This window comes from Erithacus rubecula, assembly GCF_903797595.1.
Source record: "Erithacus rubecula genome assembly, chromosome: 1".
Lineage (NCBI taxonomy): Eukaryota > Metazoa > Chordata > Aves > Passeriformes > Muscicapidae > Erithacus > Erithacus rubecula.
In genome coordinates, this window is record NC_136658.1 from 66,621,268 (window position 1) to 66,639,304 (window position 18,037).

The 18,037-nt window shown below is 43.8% G+C and overlaps 1 protein-coding gene across 3 annotated transcripts in view; it reads left to right on the forward strand.

The window, feature by feature from the left end:
- Positions 1-847: 847 nt before the first annotated feature.
- DGKH (diacylglycerol kinase eta) overlaps positions 848-18,037 on the forward strand; it is a 150,670-nt gene continuing 133,480 nt past the window's right edge. For 2 of the 3 annotated variants that reach the window (XM_079301762.1, XM_079301763.1), the window contains exons 1-2: positions 848-1,045; positions 7,083-7,268. In XM_079301762.1, coding sequence (XP_079157888.1) covers positions 989-1,045; positions 7,083-7,268 — 243 coding nt within the window. In that variant the 5' untranslated portion in view covers positions 848-988. Of the gene's footprint in view, positions 1,046-7,026; positions 7,269-18,037 lie in introns of those variants that run through there. The other variant, XM_079301764.1, reaches the window with a different exon arrangement.

Genomic DNA, 18,037 nt, shown 5'->3' on the forward strand with positions numbered 1-18,037 from the left:
TAAACCCAGAAGGCTGAAGTATACACACTCTGTATTAATAAAAGGTGTAATGGAGGGCAGAGAAATCCTGCTGCTCCATAAGGCTGGCATGGTGGCCGTGGAAATTAGAACCCCCCTGTGTCAGATATGGCCTACACATCCCGTGCTGTCTGCTCCACACTGGCTTTGCCGTGTCCCAGCTCCCGAGAGTTCGTCTTAACGTGCCCGTGGGACCAGCCGGCGCCGCCGTGGGGGAGCGAGGAGCCGTTTCACACTCAATTTAACATCCAAAGGGTGTCAAAAGCCCAGTACTGCGCTCTTGGAGCCTTCGGGGAGGAGTGGGGCGAGAGGGCTGTCCCAGGGCCTTGACCCTGGCCCCCTCCTGGCTCGGTTCGGGGCAGGGCGACGCGGGAGCAGCGATGATCCCTCCGGGGCGCCCCGCAATATCCAGGGGGGCCAGCCTGGGGGCCAAGGGAGGCAGCCTGTCCCGGCGGGGCAGGAGCGGCTCCCGGCTTTCCCGAGGGTTTTCTCCCCTCGCCGCGGGGCTCATCCTCGCCCGCCGGCACCGCCGCGACGCCGACAGCAGGAGCGGCCGTAAACCGGCTTACGGCCAAGGCGATTTGCCCGTGATCCGCTGGGCTGCCGGGGCCGGAGGGGGCCGGGCGTGCGGGGCGCCCGGGACAGCGCGGCGGGCGGGCGGGCGTGCGGGGGGCGGGAGGCGGCGATGATGTGAGCGGCGCGGCAGCTGCAGGCCGGCTCCCCCGGGAACCGGGCTGAGCCCGGTGGCCGTGGGAGGGAAAGGAGCCGGGCGGGGAGGGAGGAGGGGGCCTGGACAGAGCCGGGGGAGAAAAGGGAGGAGCGGGGCCGGGGTGGGGGGAGGACGAGCGGCGCCGGGGAAGCGCTGCCAGCCGGATCAGCGGCAGCGGCGGGAGGGAGGCGCAGCCCGGCGGACCCAGCTCCGCTGCCCGTCGGCGCTCTCCCCGCGGAGGCTGGGGACCTGCTGCGGGTGATGGAGGAGCATGGGTACCCTTCCTATAGCGCCCGCAGCCCCGCCTGGGAGGAGCTGGTAGGTACATGCGTGCCTTGCCGTTGCACAGGCGTTTCCTACCCTTTTTCCTGCCTGTATTGTTCAGTCGGGGGGTCGGGCTATCATCCTTATCTGTGCCCTCCAGCCCCCCTTCCCTTCTTCCGACCCCGCTCCATGCCAGAGCCCGGCCGCCGGCGCTCGTCCCCTCCCCGCGGGGAGCGGGGGGGTGGGAGACTTTCACGCCCGCCGTGCCTGGCCATTTGCTGACGAGCTCGTCCCTCTGGGAGACGAGGAGTTCATTGCCCTTTCTGAATTTCACTGCCCGGGTGGAAAGCCTGGGATTAGCACCGAGAGCCTTGCCTTCAACTTTGCCGAGGGGGGTGGGTTGGATGTTGACACCGTTAAACTCCTCTAAGCGCAGCAAAGAGGAGTGTCCAAGCAGCGGTGGGAGACAGTTCCCAGAGACACACACTTTCCCCCCTTTCTTCTTCTGGAGCTAGGCTGGGAATTGCTCCCATCGCGGCGTCAAAGCGGGACGGGGCTGGGGGTGCTCTGCTGTCACCCTGCCTTGTGGGGTGTGGGGAAAGTGCCAGCCTTTGGACCGCTACGAAGGGAGGGGAGTGCTCAAACTGGCCCGGAGGAAAGCTGCGGTGAGGTGTTTTTGCGGTTTGTTTAAGCAACTCGAAGACCCTCCTTCCAACCAAAGGAAATCATGTCACCGGCATCCTCAGCAGGAGATAAAATCAGATTTCCCTTTTCAGGGCAGTCTGGTCCCGCTCCTGGGCTTTTCTCTATTGTGCAAACACACACACACACATCAGGCAGGGAGGGCTAAAAATAGGCTTTGGGTAGCTGCTTGGGAGATTTCAGGCTATCTAAGAGGTCAAGGCTAGGCTGCCTCTGGCCCTGAACTTGGCGAGGCAACACGAAGCATGGACCCGTGCCACTGCCAAGCTCCCATTTAGATGGCTGTACCATGTTTTGCTAACTCGTTTTGTTGGTCCAGGTTTTAGTTGTAAATCCAGTTTTAAAGAGCAAAAGGGGGAGACCCATTCTTTGCGAGGTTTGGTGTGCACACCTTCAGGAAAGGAGCAGCCCAGCCCTGGAGATACCCACAATGAACTAAGTTCACTCCCTTCCTTGTTAGGATTTGTAGCCCTCACAAATATATTTTTACTATCCTAATTTTTGTTGTGAAGTTAAACAACCCCCTTCGCTGCCCTCTGCGGTCCTTAAGCCCCGAAACTGTTGCCGGAGATGCAGCTGTGATAGGGAAAACAGCTGTGTGTGTGTTCCGGTAACATGGAGCTGACATTGAAAGGATCAGGCAAGGGAAACCCGAGATTTTCGCCTGTAGAGATGAAGACATCGTGGGAGGAAGGCAGCGAAGTCAATTCCTGTGAATGCATTTTCCTATTAAACAGTGACATTTAAATTGCTGCCGTCATCCAAAACTCAGCTGAAACTCAGGAGGCAGATGAATTGCAGCCCCTCTCCGCTTGGAAATGCAGAGTCCTGGCTGAAGCATCCAAGCCCATTTCCTTTTGTGTGCACGGCTTAGATAAACAAGGAGCACATCTTTTTTTCTCCATTTCCCCCTCCCCCAGTAAGGACCAGGATTTGGGTCATGTTTATAATTTCATTGCTGCATTTGTTAAAGGGTACGTCCATGAATGCAGTTTTAAGGTTAACCACTGCACCGATTTCCTTTACAATACTCTAATTTCAGCTGATACACTCAATCCTTTACCTGGTAACCTGATGGTAAAATACATGGTCTTTGTAGCAAGAGCCACATTGTTCTTTCCATCTGCTCATAAGCAGGCTTTTTATGATAATGGGGGCAAAGGGAGATTTAGGTGAAGACCTGAATGATGAAAGGGAAAACATAGTATACAAACCTCTCTCCCCCTGCTCTTAAAACGCAAAACAAAGAGCAATCAGATAAGGAAAAAATATTTTTTTGCAGGTTTTGAACCTGTGCAAATTAATAACTATGCAAATTGTCAGATTATTGGGAAGTGCTCTTCCTACAGCTATTCTGAGAAATAAGTGATGGACATTAAATGCTACCACAAGTCCTTTGCCAAGCAGAGTTGGACTTGTCTGTGTACTACTCCAAATTTCTACAAACTCTTTTCCTTAACTCACAGTACACTTTTAAATGGAAAAGCTCTTCCTGAATCCAGTAAGAGTTGTGCAAGACCCCCATGACCAAGCTAAGTAAAAGTGACTTAAAATGTAAGGCTCACCCTGCATTCTTGCAAGGAAGGTTTGGTGGCTTTGTAGGAAAAATGTGCATAACACATGACATACAAAGCTTTATTCACCACTTTCATATTTCATAAAAGATCTGAGTCTTGGCTTTACCTTACTCTTGAAATGCACACATAAATCCTAACACATTCACAAAGCATCTGTTTGCTTTTATTACCTGCCCTGGTTTGGACCTTTTCACTGTGAAACATACAACATAGTTTAGTAGTTTCCTTAATATTGAAACCTACAGATTAGAGGATTCCCTTGGCTGATCCCAAACCAGCCACAAGTGATGTAGTCACTTTCTTGAACAGTGGTGTGGATACATGTTGTTATATTTTGGCTTCCTCTTTGCTAAGTAAGGAAGTTAAGAAAGAATAGTATCACTAATTCAATCTGCAGAGGGAGTTCAGACAGGTCTAAAAGGAACTTGTTCAGAGTGGGGAGCTCAGTTAAAAAACATAGCTATTACTAGCCACCAAAATTAGCAAAGATTCAACAAAATCTTTTAAACATGATAAATAATACATTGTTAATCTGACACACTATTGATTCAAATTCCCTCAGAACAACTTTCTGAGGTGAAGAGTAGAAAAACCTTCAGTTTATAGATGCCAAAGTGACTTAGAAGAAAAAAAGATGTAAAAATGCTTGTTACAAAGGGAATGAGTTTTAGGGTTGGAATCAAATAGTATTATAAACTATAATCTTCAGTACTGGATGCTAGAGTGTATGTGTATTTATTTTTTTTTCTGTGCTGCATATGCATTTTAGTGACATATCCTATTATTGGGACTCAATGTGGTTGAGTTAAAATGTTCTCACAGTGAACAATATATACAATATCACAGTGTAAATATGTATATATTGTATATAAAGGGCAGTTCATCAGCTGATACTAATTGCTGTAGCACAAATGATGTCAGCAGAGCTGTTTTTTGCTAGTTGAGTATCTTCCTTTAAATGCCAATCTTTCTTTATGCTTTTTGCTCCCTTGCTTCAGTTAGGAAGTTTAAGGTCATTACTAAGAAGTGTGAAACTTAAGTGAAAGACACAGCACATGCAAGAATTGTATGTGTTTTTAATGGCTGCATATAGTCCCACATCGTTCAAGAGCCCAACTTGCAGAAGTCTAGTGGTACCATTTGTGCCAGAGTATTTGTAGCTGTGGTCACTGAGCTGAAACTCAGTTGGATATTGCTATCCAGCATTTCTTATATTGAGTCTGACATTGATCACCTGGGAGAAATCCAGCTGTGAGATGAAGAGACAGAAGTCAAGTTGCAAGTTCTTATTGAGATGATTTTCATGGCTAGCTTAATCTGGGTAAAGGCTGCAACTGGACCCTGATTGTCTATTAATACCTTTGAAAAGAAGATCAAGTGGAAATAGTGATATCTTTAGAACTGTTTTTGTGCCTGGGCAATGTGTATGTTTGTAGAAACAACTTTCCATGCTAACATGAGTGAGTAACGTGTATTTTCAACAATGTTTAACACTTGGTTTCTCCATTTTGGAGAACTCTGTAAACATTAAACAACTGCAGACTTTAGTGCCTGTAATTTCACAGAATGTACTACATACTTCACAGAAACCATGTTCTCATATTCTCATTTAACTGTTCTTGTGGGACATTTCCTACCGTTTGCAGACTTAGGTTATTGCTACTAAAATCTTCACATTAAGAAACCTGAGAGAACATTTCTATGTTCTCTCAAAACATTTTGTTTCTTTCATAACACTCTGAAATTTACCAAGATAGGATGAAAGAGACTAGCTTGGAAGTGAAAGGCTAGTGCCTTCTTTCCTGGTAACCACACTTTTGTGTTTGGACAGCCCTCTGCATGGTGCAGAAAGCGTGCAGCAACTAGTGCTCATAGTTAAGCTCTAAAAATGAACAGAAGTTGAAGAATTGTACTTATTCTAACAGTAATTATTAATTACTACTACTAGTTCAGCCAGCAGTATTTAATTCAGTTGAATTAAATGTAGTCAGTTTTGCTTGTGTTCCATTAGCACCAAGTGTTTCTCAAATCACAGTTACTATTATGTGCAATACGTTAGCATTAATTAGGAAAATAAATGACCCTACTGAGAGCAATGCATATTTCCACCTGCTCAAGTATGATCCCAGCTTTTGGAAAATGGAGAACTCCCTCTCAGGTGAAGAGTGAGATAATACAGAATTAGTCCTTAGTTTCACAATAATTTTGAGATGTGGTATTAATGATAGGATTTAGGACTTATTAATATTTAATAGAGCATGTAGATAATTTCATAAAAATTATTTTTAAATATAACTTAATAGATATTTTGATTTTTTAAATGTTGCTTTTGAAATGTTACTATTTAAAAAAAAATAACCTCCACAAGTGGTCCAATGTGGGATCCTCCAGGTGGATAGTAGAATTGTATTTGAAGTATCTGGTGCAGTAACACAGAACTAAGTCACAAGAACTCAAGGCTTCATAAAAATATTTGCTTTCTCTTACACTACTAGAAATAAAAACTCCAAGAAAAGAAATGGGCTGGACTATAAAAACTCTGGAGTATTTGAAATTCAGACTGTGACAAGGAGTCTGCAGTGCAGGATAGGTTGTACAGTCGTTTACTTTTCCTCATTAAATGCTTTGTATTTAGGTACTGCAGCATTACATTAGCATGTTAAGAGATGTCAGTTCCTTTTCTGGAAATATAAATAGAATTGTGGGAATATAGAAGCCACAAATACGATTGCTTTCTTATGTTTAATCCGGTCCATGCAGCTAGGAGTTGTGTGTTTTATTTAGTATTGCTGTGATTTAAACACTTATTTTGAACACGGACTACATACAAGCCACAATAATTTTGAAGTCCCACAATTCAGAACATGTGGTGACATTTCGAGATCGTGCGAGCTGCCAGATATGAGATGAAAAAGGAAAACTGACCCTTTCTTTCCCCAGAAGTAAGGGCTGCTCTTTCACAAAAACAAAAATGAATAGAACAGCAAGAAAATTAGGCTATTAGGAGAAAATCATTGGAAAGCAATAGACGCATTTACTAAAACCGTCCAAGGCTTTGGCGCTGTCGGATAGTTATCACGGGGCTGACAGATAAGGAGCCCATCGCGTTAGATGCGGTCCGTCTGAGTGCCGGAGAGACACCCAGCGCTCCCAGGGGAGAGCGGCACAGCCCCCGGCCGGGACGGGGCCCGGCACCCGCCCGCTTTCGCCGCCCTCCGAGGCTCACCGGGGGCACGGGCAGCCCGGCGGGGCGGGCGGTGCTCGCTCCGGTGCCCGGTCCCACCTCCGGCCACGCCGGGACGTCCGAAGGCCTGGCAGGTGCGGGAGCGCCGGGCGCTCTCTCCGCTCTCCATCGCTCGTTCCGCCGCCCTAGGACTCGCCCCGGCGCTCACCTGTGGGGCGGGCACCCTCCCGCCGGGGGCGGCCCGCCCGGCTCCGGCACCGGCGCCCTCTGCAGCCGGCGGCCGGCCGGGGCCGCTCCCCGCGGGTAGGGGCGCGGGGGCCGTGCCCGTCCGCCCGGCTCCGCCCGCCGGTTGGGGCCGTGCCCCGGGCCCTGGCAGCGGGGCAGAGGCGGCCGGCGCGGCCGCGGCCCCTGCGCTTGGGAGGGGGCGGCGGAAGATGGCGGCCGGCGGGCGGGCGGCCCCGATCCGCTCCGCTCCGCTCCCCAGAGCCCCGGCCGCCACCGCCCCCGTCCCCGCCCCCCCGCACCGCCTCTTTCCCCACCCTCCCGCGCCGCCTCCTCCTCCTCCCCGGGGAGGGGAGCGGCAGCGGCTGCCCTGGCTGAGCCGGGCTCGTGTGCTTTCTCTCGGTAGGAGTCCGGGAAGATGGCCGGGGCCGAGTCGGGGATGAGCGGCGCCGGGATCCCGCTGCAGTCCCAGCCCCAACCCCCGGCGGCGGCGGCGGGGCCGGCGGACGAGTCGTCGGACAGCGAAGGGGAGCACGAGGGCCCCCAGAAACTCATCCGGAAAGTGTCCACCTCGGGCCAGATCCGCAGCAAGGTAAGGGGGGCAGGAGCCGGCCAGCCCCGCCGCCTTCACGGGCGGTTTCTCCATCCCTATCCCGAAGCGGGGCTAGCCCGTAGCCGGGGACGGCGGCTGCATCCCGCCCGCATCCCCGGGAGCGGCGGCGGGGGGGGGTTGGTGGTGAGACAGCCGTGCCTCTTCCTTCCTTTCCTCTCCCCTCCTCCCCGTCCAGCTGTTGCGTCCACATCTGTCCCCGGCTGGCAGGAAGAGCCCCCCGGGGCGGCGGGGCTCCGCTTGGCCGGAGGGGAAGCTGCCTGCCCCGGCAGCCGCCCTGCCCTGCCGGGCGTCCTGGGTGTGGGGGAAGCGGCGGGCTGCCTCCCTCCTTCCCTCCCTCCCTCCCTCCTTCCCTCCGGCTCCTCTTCCTCGGCGGCGGGCACCGCTGCCGCGGGGATCCCGCCCTGCCGCCCCGCGGCGCGGGTGGGCTGGCTCGGCGAGCCTTCCTCGCCACTTGCCGTACCCGCCGCCCACCCTCTTTAGCTCGCCCCCGGTGCCTGCCGTGCACCGAGCCCGCGGTGGCACCTCGGGCTCCCCTTCGGGAGCGAGAGTGCCGCCAAGGAGGGAAAGGCGGCTTATACTTTGAAAGGCACTTCGCGAAAAGAGAAGTAAACTTCTATACATCCTCGCTCATGACACTGGATGCGTAAAGCAGCTGTCAAAATTTTAGGTTAATGCAGTTTTTTGGCTGTCTCGGGCTGCCAAAGTTGTCCCAGTGGAATTCACTTTTTTTTCATGGATGGTGTATTTATTTAAATTTTTTTCCCCAGTAGTATCAACAAGCAGACATTTGAAAGCATAAAAATAGTGAAGCAGACTTACTTGCTGTATAGAAGGATCCCATGACTTTCTGCAAAGCGTGGTTGGTGATGAGATATGCACAAAACCCCATTGGGGAGAGCTTATTGATACAATGACATGAAGATCAGGGTTTTTCTGGGAAATATCTGTTTTGAGGGGCAAAGTGATTCCATGCAGGCCTGGACTGATCACACTTAGGGTTTAATTTCTACACAATAGGTCATGTGGTGTTGCTTCCTCTACAGAGCACCCATTAAAGTTAGCAGTTTGTAAGGTCCTGTCTGGTTGGTGCTGTTCTTCCCTTGGGGTTTTGCTCCATGCACTACGTGCAAAAGGCAGCCACCTTTAAACAGAAAGCATGGTTGTTAAACAGTAATGTTACTCCGTTCTGTGAGATGGGAAACATTTTTTTCCTGAAACCTCCTAAACAAGATGTGTCATTCCATTTTGTTGCTAAATGTTAATTCTGCATTTGCAGATGTTAGGTCTGGCTGAAAGGTTACTATCGTAAATAATATACAACTGTTACATTGTGTTGGAAACGTGGTTCTACACAAACTTTCAGCTTTAACACCCTTCTGTGTGGCAGTCTTCAGAACGTTTTAAAAGAACATGATGCTTTTTATTAGCTGTAGTGGCATTAAGTGCATTTGAGTGTTTGCTTTCATAGAGGTTGATACCTGCATCAGGAAAACATGCCTGTTATGAATGTTACTGACACAGGTTTGTGAGATTGATTTCCCAGCCAATTCTTGCCAACTGTTACAGACGGGTGGGATATTCTGTATCTGAAGGCTGTGCATGAGTGCTAAGCTGGGATCGCCTGAAGATCTAAGACAGCTCTGCAAGTCTTGCTTTTGCTTATCTTAGCTTGAGTCCCAGTTCTATTTCTGTGAATCAGATATATATAGGAAAAACTGACTGCTGACATAATTGGAGTTAAAATGTTGCTTTACTGGCTGCAATTTACAATAATATGCAACTCCAAATATAAACATCTTTCTTTCAATTTAATTAAAAGTGATATATCATTGTTAAAGATGAGACCCCTGTTAAATAATTCAGTAGCACTTTATTTTATAACTCACAATGCATTATTTAAAAGTAGCTATATTTAGACAGACAACTCCCATTTAGTTTAAGGGTGTTGTATGTTTGCTGTTGTAGTAGTTGGTGATCAGTGGTTACATGAAACCACTAGAGCAAGGAACATCAGTGAGCTGCTCTTTTACCCAGCTAGTCCCTTTCATTCAAATTAGATTTGTTAAGCTTCACTTACTTGGTGGATGTGTTTGTAAGCTAAGGTTTTAATTAAATGGATTGGGTTTGTCTTACATCTAAGAATAGACTCTTGAAAGAACCAAAAGCATGTATATTACATTTATCATTGATGCTTGTGGGCCATTTAGGACTGTGCTATTTTTCTCCAGAGGTTGCTTATTTACTTACTTGAAGCATTTCAGTGATGTGGTATTGATTTCTTAGCTCAGAACTATACCCAAAATCTCTGCTGTAATTGTTTTTATTTTACTTAAGGAAGATGTTATTTTTAGATGTTTTGGTACAGTTGATCATTTGTGAAAGCTACCATATGGTGATACTTTGCAGACAGAATCACTCAGGAGTGAATTTTTTAAATGTGTGTATAACAAGATTTAGGAAATATATGTACAAGAACAAACCCCTTTCACTAGCACAAACAGAAGCCTAAAAACTTCTAACATCTGTAGTTCTCAAAGGGAGTTTTTACTCTTTGCTCTTTTCTTCCTAAATAAAAGCAAATAATTGTTTAGCTGAGAACAGGGGGTGAATAAGAGAATGAGAAGAGGAAAAGCAAGAGTACTGTATTGGCAGATGTAATTACACCAAAGTTTATTGCTTGTTTGTGATATGCTAATGATTGGTTCACAGTTCTGTTTGGAAGACTGTTATCCAGTTTTGCCATAGCTTACCCACATGGATAGCAACTTCCTTGGCAAGCTATTTACTTGATTTCAGTGGAACTGCTTTTATAGTTGGTTGCTAAGAGAAAGAGTTTGGTGATACTGCTGGACATCATTGTAACTTCTGTTATGGGTGTAGTTTTAGTTTATGCATTTTACATTTTTATAATACTTTAAAGGCATATCTGTGTTAAAATGTGGCCAATTGTTAACTACCTCAAACAGAAAACTTGAAGATCAACATGTGCTGGTGTCTGTCTAACTCGAGCAGGAGGGAACACACGGTGGTGTAAAGGACTAGAGGACTGTTCTAGGAGCTGTTTGCTAAAGCCCCACACTTGGCTGTAGAGTGACACTGTAGCAGTAGGTACCTTTAGGGAAATCAAGACCAAAACTGATTAGGACTTCTATGAGATTAAGGCCAGCATCTTTAAGCATCATCCTGGAAGCTTTTGCATCTGTGGAGTTTGTATGTGTTCTGTGGAGGAAATGCTAGTGAATAAACAGGTGACAGGTACCCTGTGAGGTTTGAGCACTTTTGAGACAAAATTCCTGATGAAAACAACTCTTGGTTTTGTAATGTCTGCTCATCTTTCCCCCTCATTTTGGGAGACCTGAATTTTAGTACATAAAATGTGTCTCAGTTAAAAAAAAAAAAAAAAAAAAAAAAAAAATTAAGAATATGCATTTTGGTTTTATGAGAACTTTGGAAAACTGTAGTCAGACAGTTTTGAAGTAGTATATATGATGATACTGGGTTACAAACAGGGTAATATTGGAGATTGAAGTAATGGAAAGTTCTCCATGTGTGTGTTAAATTTGGCTTCTTCATTTGTAAAGATGCTGGTTAAGACAGGCAGAGTTAGTGCCTTCGTTAAACAGATGACTTCAGTTCTTGGGGCTACAGCCCGAAAACTGCCTGTCATCAGCTGGCTTCTAGTTACTTTAAAGTTAATTGCTGTAGTGCAAAGCACATTCCTTAGAAAGATGGCCTTGCTTCAGTTCTGTATAGCAGGAACACGAGAAGGGAGCATTCAGATTAGAGCTCACACTTTCTCTCTGGGAATTCTTCTTACCTTTAGGATCAGCACAAGATTAATAACTGAAACAATCTCTGGGTACTTGGAAGTATAGTTGTCAGATGAGCACAGTTACAGTTCCCACTCTTGTCTTGAGTACTCTGCAAAAAACTGGATGTGAAGAGTAACACTTTTATCACTGATCTGGCTTCCTAATTTAATGGGTCCATGTCCAGTTAATGCAAAAGCTCTGTTGAATATGTTTTGCTCTCAAATCTGCATTGAGTATCTGGCCTGTGTTTATTTTTGCATGAAGCAGACATTCCAAAGCAGAAAGTATAATTTAGGAAATACAAGAAAATGTGGTGTATTGAGTAAGATAAATACATTTGTAAGGTATGTGGGACAAAGCTTTCTTCCTCTCCTTCATCCCCAGTGGTTTTTGTTAGTAATGAAATTGCTGTAACATGGGAGGTGTTCAGAAGCATGACTATGTTATAATTAGTGGAGATAATATAGTGTTGTTTAGTTAAATGGCAAGAGTTTTACTTGAATTTTCTTATCCGAGTATTGTATTTTAGTATGAATATCTGAATATATATATATGTTTGGAGATATTAAATCATAATGGAGTAATAAAAGTAAATTAATTGAATTCCCCACTGTGGTTTTATTTGCCTTAACACCAGCCATTTAGGAACTGAGCCTTCAAAAAGTTTCTAACCTTTTCCATATGGTGACATTTGACAGTGCCAAGTCCCAGCAGTCACTTCCTGTTTGTTTCTGGTATACATTTCTCTCAGTTTACCATAGCTTGTTAATTCACCTAAATGTAAAGTGATGTGAGTGAGTGAGTGAGTGTTCAAATGCACAAGCATCATTCTTTGCAATGTAATCTGCTTTTCCTTGTTTTAATGGTTCCCAATTTACTCAACAAAGTAGTGGTTCATTCCTTTCTGGTTAAGGAAACATGATTTTTTTAATGCACCAGAAGTTCTCAGGAAAATGCCATGGTAGTGAAGTTTACCCCAGTGGAGATCCTTTATATACATTAGGCTTGTGAGACTGCATAGCTTCAAAATGTGTTGTAATTTGCAATGTATTCTGCAACTGCAGTAGTATGAATAGTGTCACTAGTGAGGAAGTGCACGGCAATCTTCCTCAAGTTCTTGGCACCTGGTAGTGGTCACAGAACAGACTGAAAGGTGCTGCAGGATATCTGTCTTCAGTATTCATATTTTCCATAATTTTGTTTCTGCAATTCAATTGATGTCCTGTATATCCATCCTTAGTAAAATATCTCAAAAATATCTCAACAACTTTTTTTTTCCCCTCCACAACTGTTGTAAAATCAGGCAAATTTGTTTCTCTCACCTCACCTCACCCCAGGGACTTTAGCCTATTTTAAAAGTGAAATATTCATTAATGTGTATTTCTGATACCTGCAACATACACATGTATGCAATATGGTGGTTTTTTTTTCATATGGATATATATATTATTCTGTTCTAGAGTATGTCTGAACAAAGCAATCCAGTTTTTAGCATTAAAAGGTGTGCAGTATTTATTGCTTCTCATAGTTGCTATGTATCTGCATATGCTTTCAAAATAGAGCCTATTAAAGGAAAATTTCAGGCAAAGTCATGATAGTTTGGGGAAGTTAAAAATGACTGAATACACTATGTAGAAGAAAGCAGGGTTAGAATGGAAAGAGTTACACTATTTAAGGCACAGTGGTCATTACCACTCCAAATTCTGACACATGTTTGTATAAAACTGAAATGAAATCTGCTAAGGCATTTTAGTGATGCATGTATTGGCAAAGCTGAAATTGCTAGCTAAGTACCAGAAAGGAGGAGCTTGTAACATTTTTCAGTAGATATTTGCAACATTCTTTAAAGAAGGTTACTTTTGAGGGTTTTTTTGGTGTTTGTTTCTGTGGGGCTTTTTTGTGGTTCTCCCCCCCACTCTTCCCTCCACGCCCCCCCACTCCAGCCAGCTGGGTGAGCTGTGAAGGTGGAAAAAACATAATCACACTTTCATCTTTAATACAAGATTTTGATTATTTAATGCTTTGTTCCAAGGAGCTGGGGAGTGCTTTTTTTATGAAAAAGATTGAGTGAAACACTTTGAGTTTATTTTGTACTTTAAGGAGAATTTCTGTTTTTTAAGAAGCAAAAGAAGAAATCTATTCAAGAATAAATGACAACTGGGAATCCCTTTCTGAGATGCTTTATCTTGTGAACTTCATGTGCAGAGTCCCAGAGACACATAACAGCCATGCCAGAGCTCAAGAAAGGACTATTCTATAGCTGGGTCTTTATCCATGTAAGGCTATATAGATCATTTTGCAAACATTTTGAATTGTTTCCAGCAGTTACGTCAGAATGCAGGATGCAAGACTCTTGTATGACTGCTGTATGACTACTGGATGACTAGCTGGACTAGCCAAATTAGTTTGGATATCTAAAGCAGAATACCTAGAATTAGTGGTTTTGTATTTGAAGTAGTGATTAATAGAACAGTCTGTCTGGCTAGCAGAAAGCCTTTTTCTGGAGGGAAGTCTTGAAATTCTTGACTAGCTGAAGACAATAAAAGGCAGCTTAGGCCAGTGTTGTTGCTCTGGAACACTCCAAAAGGCTATATATATATACACACACACACACACACACACACATATATATATATATATATATATATATATATATATATTTTTTTTTTTTTTTTTTTTTTTTAATATGTTCCTCTCATTTTCTTTGAACTCTGACCAGCCATGCTTCTGGTAGGGGCTCTATAGAAGAGCATACATAGTTTGTAGACCTCAAAATCTTAGCAAAGCAAGAAGGTAATGTGTGGATTCATTGATGCTCAGAATATGAAGCTGTGGGTATAAAAAAATGCTCTGTAGTCATGCTGTTTTGGTTGTTTTCCTCTGACAGGGATAATTAAGACATAGTTTGATGTCTTGTGAGAATACTTCAGTAGCTTACTTTTAAAGGAACCACAAGACCAGTATTTTGTTTGCATTGGGCATTAAATTTTTGAGATTTTTTTATTATTATTTGTAAAGTAGGGAGAAATTATGCCAACAACTTCTTAAAGTTGTTGGCAACATGGCTAGTTTTGTTTGGTGTTTTTCAGTCTGATTCTTTGGTATCTGAACTCTTTCACTTTTGTATTTGTCACCTTTTTACACTGCTGTTCTATGCTTTCCCTTCTGGCCTTGAAAAAATCAGTTGCATTTTCCATAATCTTCTTTTAAAAACCTAAGAGCAGGCTACTAAATACGTGCAGTTACCATAGCTGTATAATACTAAGTTCAAGCCATGACACTCAATTTACTAGCAATGTCAGGGAAAAAACAAAAAGCCTGGCTTGGGGGCATCCATAAATTATATTCTCCATATCATACTGAAAAGAAGCCTCATTCTTTCTTAATGTAAACATTGCATTTATCACAGCAAACAAGCTTAATGCTGACCCAAAATAAATATTATTTCATTGATATGCTAAAAATAAGATCACTACATTAGATGCTATTTAAAATTAAGAGATTTATTTTAGCACACCGTTCGTGCATGTACTGAAACACTTCAGTCATCCTGTACACTTTTATGTGACTAATTACTTCTTAAACTTAAGCTGGTGCTTAAGTGCTCATCAGATGTGGGTCATAAAAATTTTGTATATAAATTCAGATCACAATTGATGTAAAAAACTTTTACTGTGTAGGAATTATCATGATATATTGCATAATTATGAAGAAAGAGCAAAAAATCATTTTTCTAGCTAAGTTTTTTCTTTGAATAATATCCCTCTTTAGGAATATTTCACCACTTAGATACTGAAAGCACATTAACAAAACCTGAGCTTGTACTCTTGGGAGAGCTAGCATTATTGTAATGAATTCAGCAAGCTTTTACATTTGATGATAATTTATTTGTTTATTAGATGGGCAGCATGAGATTTATGATGATCTGGACAATTCATTCCTTGCCTTTAAGCGCTTGGGGTTTGCAAATTGTGTGAGATTGCACTACTTTATTGTCACTTAGCAACCTGAATAGGGTTTTGAAACTGAGTAGTAGCTTGTGGGTGGCAAGTCTCCCTATATATTTTCTGGGTGGGAAGCAGCAGGAGCCCCTCTGCGGGCAGCCAGCAGGAGGATGTGTGCCCAGCACTTGCCAGGGTCTTCCTAGATGTGCTCACCGAGGAGGACCAGCTGTGCCCTCAGTGTCATTTTGCACTTCTGGCAGAGTTCCTTGCTGGGAAGATCTGCTGAGGTTTTTCATGCCTGCAGAGATTTAAGTGGTTCTAAAGGACTGTCATGCTGCTCTGGTCAGTTATGTCCTGTTGTGTGGTTGCTTAAATTTAGTAACTGAGTTTGAACAGCTTCAGTTTGACTGCTGGTAGGCCTTACTGCTGCTGTGATCCTCTGGAGTGAGAGGAAGGTCAGTGGCTTCTCTGCTTGCAGGAAGGGTGGCTTGCTCTGGTTCAGCTGCAGATGTTGGAAGGGATCAGTGTGGCTCTCCAGCAGGCCCAGATGCCTCTCAGGCAGAGACTTCTTTCCTCCCTATGCACACTCTCTGTTGCCCGTGAGGATGGGCACATACTTCTGTGTTTGTTTTAATGCTCCCTTAGAGACATCCTCCTTTCCTGCCTGCTGCTGTCACGGTTTCTTCAGGAATTTGAACAGAGAAGGAGTGACATCCCTTTTCCTTTTAGTCTATGCCTCTGCAATATTTCTCCAATAGTTCCCATAAAGACAGTAACTGCCAAAGACCGTGAAGTTTGTTGGGCATGGAGTCTTAGAGAAGGTGCAGATATATGAGTTTGCTTCTTTTAATAGTTTCACCCTTCACTGCCCCCTCCTTCAGTGGTACTGATCAATCCTGGGAGCAGATGGTTCACTGTGGAGCTATTGACTTGAAAATTAATGCACCCTTTTTGCTGTTTTTCCAGCTATTGTCATTCTTTGCCTGAAGCGTCAGGGAGCTTCACATGAGTTACTCTCTAGACATACATTGATTTGCCTCAGTCTCAGAGATCTATTAAAGTGAATAAAAGAGAGCACAAAGGGTAAAAGGGGGTTTGTGAGTCAAGGTTCTGAAAGAATATGGTTCATGGTGTAAACAGTAATTTTTTAAAAATTGTATAAAATTATACATTTATAATATGTGGATTCTGCTTAGGATGAATGCAGAGGTGATGCAGATCTGTAATGGGGAATTAGTGTGACTTACTTGGGTGTGAGATGAAGAACCAATGTTTCTGATTAAATCTGAGCTTTCCAAGGAAGTAAAAAATACTTTCCCCATTTGCACAGCTTCTCATTACAGACAAAACCAGGAATAACTTTCAGAACCAGAATTTAGGAAAACCTCTTCATGTAGCACAGTTGACTGCATATTGAATTATTTGTTTGTTTTGTTGTTTGTTTTTTAAAAATTTGGTTACAAATGGATGTTGGGCTGATAAACATGATTCTGTGGTGCTTCTGGAAGCAAAGAAAGGACTTTTGCCTGTACAGAGTCCACTGGTTAACATTTTGCAGAGAGAACATTGACCAAAATATGCCTTAAAACTATGTGCAGGTAAAATAAAATTTATATCTGAAATGGTTTGCTGCTTAGGCTGGTGGTCCCCAGCCATCCCCGATCCACTGGCAAATAATGTTTCAGAAATTTAAAGGCACGTTGCATGAGTTAGGGTCTGTGTGTGTATCCTGTCTACTAGATGACAAGTTTTTTCCTTGCCCAACTTTGTAGTTCTGTAAAAGGCCTAAAAAAATCCTTCAGGCTTCAGAGGGTTGTCAGGTTTCTATCTATGATGCTGATGCTGCATTGCAAGACTCTGTTCTCCTTCTTCTTCAGCTTTTCAAAGGAACTGAAGATACTAGTAAGTGCAGAACTTCTGACGAGCTCCTGTCAAAAGCAAGCTATTAAATGTGCTGGCAATGTCAAGCTGTATGTTTAAAGATCTGTCAGTGCTTCTGTGTGTTATCTCATGTTACCTGCTGTTGCCAGGTAAATGCAACTGCAGTGAATAGATTTTTTTTTCTTTGTACATAATTTTTATTCCAGCTTCCTTAAGCTTTGCATTTTTCCACAGTTGTGATCATATGCATGCTCCAGGCGATCATACTTCTTGCATAGAGAACAGTATTTAGAGCCCAGTAGTTCTATGCATGTGTTTGTCTGCATGCAAACTGATACTTTTTATCTTTTGCTTACACTGTTTAGGGTAAAAAAAAGAAAATTAAAAAAATTTTCATATGGTTGCTGTGTGCACCATTGAGGAGGAGATAAAAGGACTTAACAACATAGGTTCTATTCCTTCATCAGCCAGGGATCTGCTGCCAACAGGTTTACAAAGGGCTTATATTTCATATTGCCCTTTGAGATTTTGATAAATCTATGTCCCTGAGAAATTGTCTCGCAGTGAGGTGTTGGAAGTGACAGGGAAATCTTATATTTTTCTATTTGAGTAAAAATAAAAAAAAAATAAGTCATAGGCAGGGTAAGAGGCATATGAGCTTCTGCTGAATTTTGTTACAGATGATTATACCTTTCCTTTGAAATATACTCCAAGGTTGTTTGTAGCTGATTTGTAGTTTAAATTGCTGTGTGTAGGTGTAAGAGGTTATAGAGAGGGACTTTTTATAGAAAAAAATATTTATGATTGTTGTTACAGGATTGTAATAGTAATCTGGGTAGGAATACACTTTGGGAGGTCATCTGTCCCACCCCTATGCTTAGGGCAGGGACATTTTCAAGGTGATATTTAGTTACCCAGAACCGTGTCACTCTAAATGTCTTACTGATTGATAGACTGTTCCTGATTTATTGCAAATTAGGAGTTCTCTCTTCCTTTAACACAGCTGGGTATAACCTGTGTCTGCTGGGAAAGATTTGTCAGTATTTAAAGGCCCAATTAAGTACTTTCAGGAGCAAAAAAAAAACCCCAAACCAACCAACAAACACCCCTC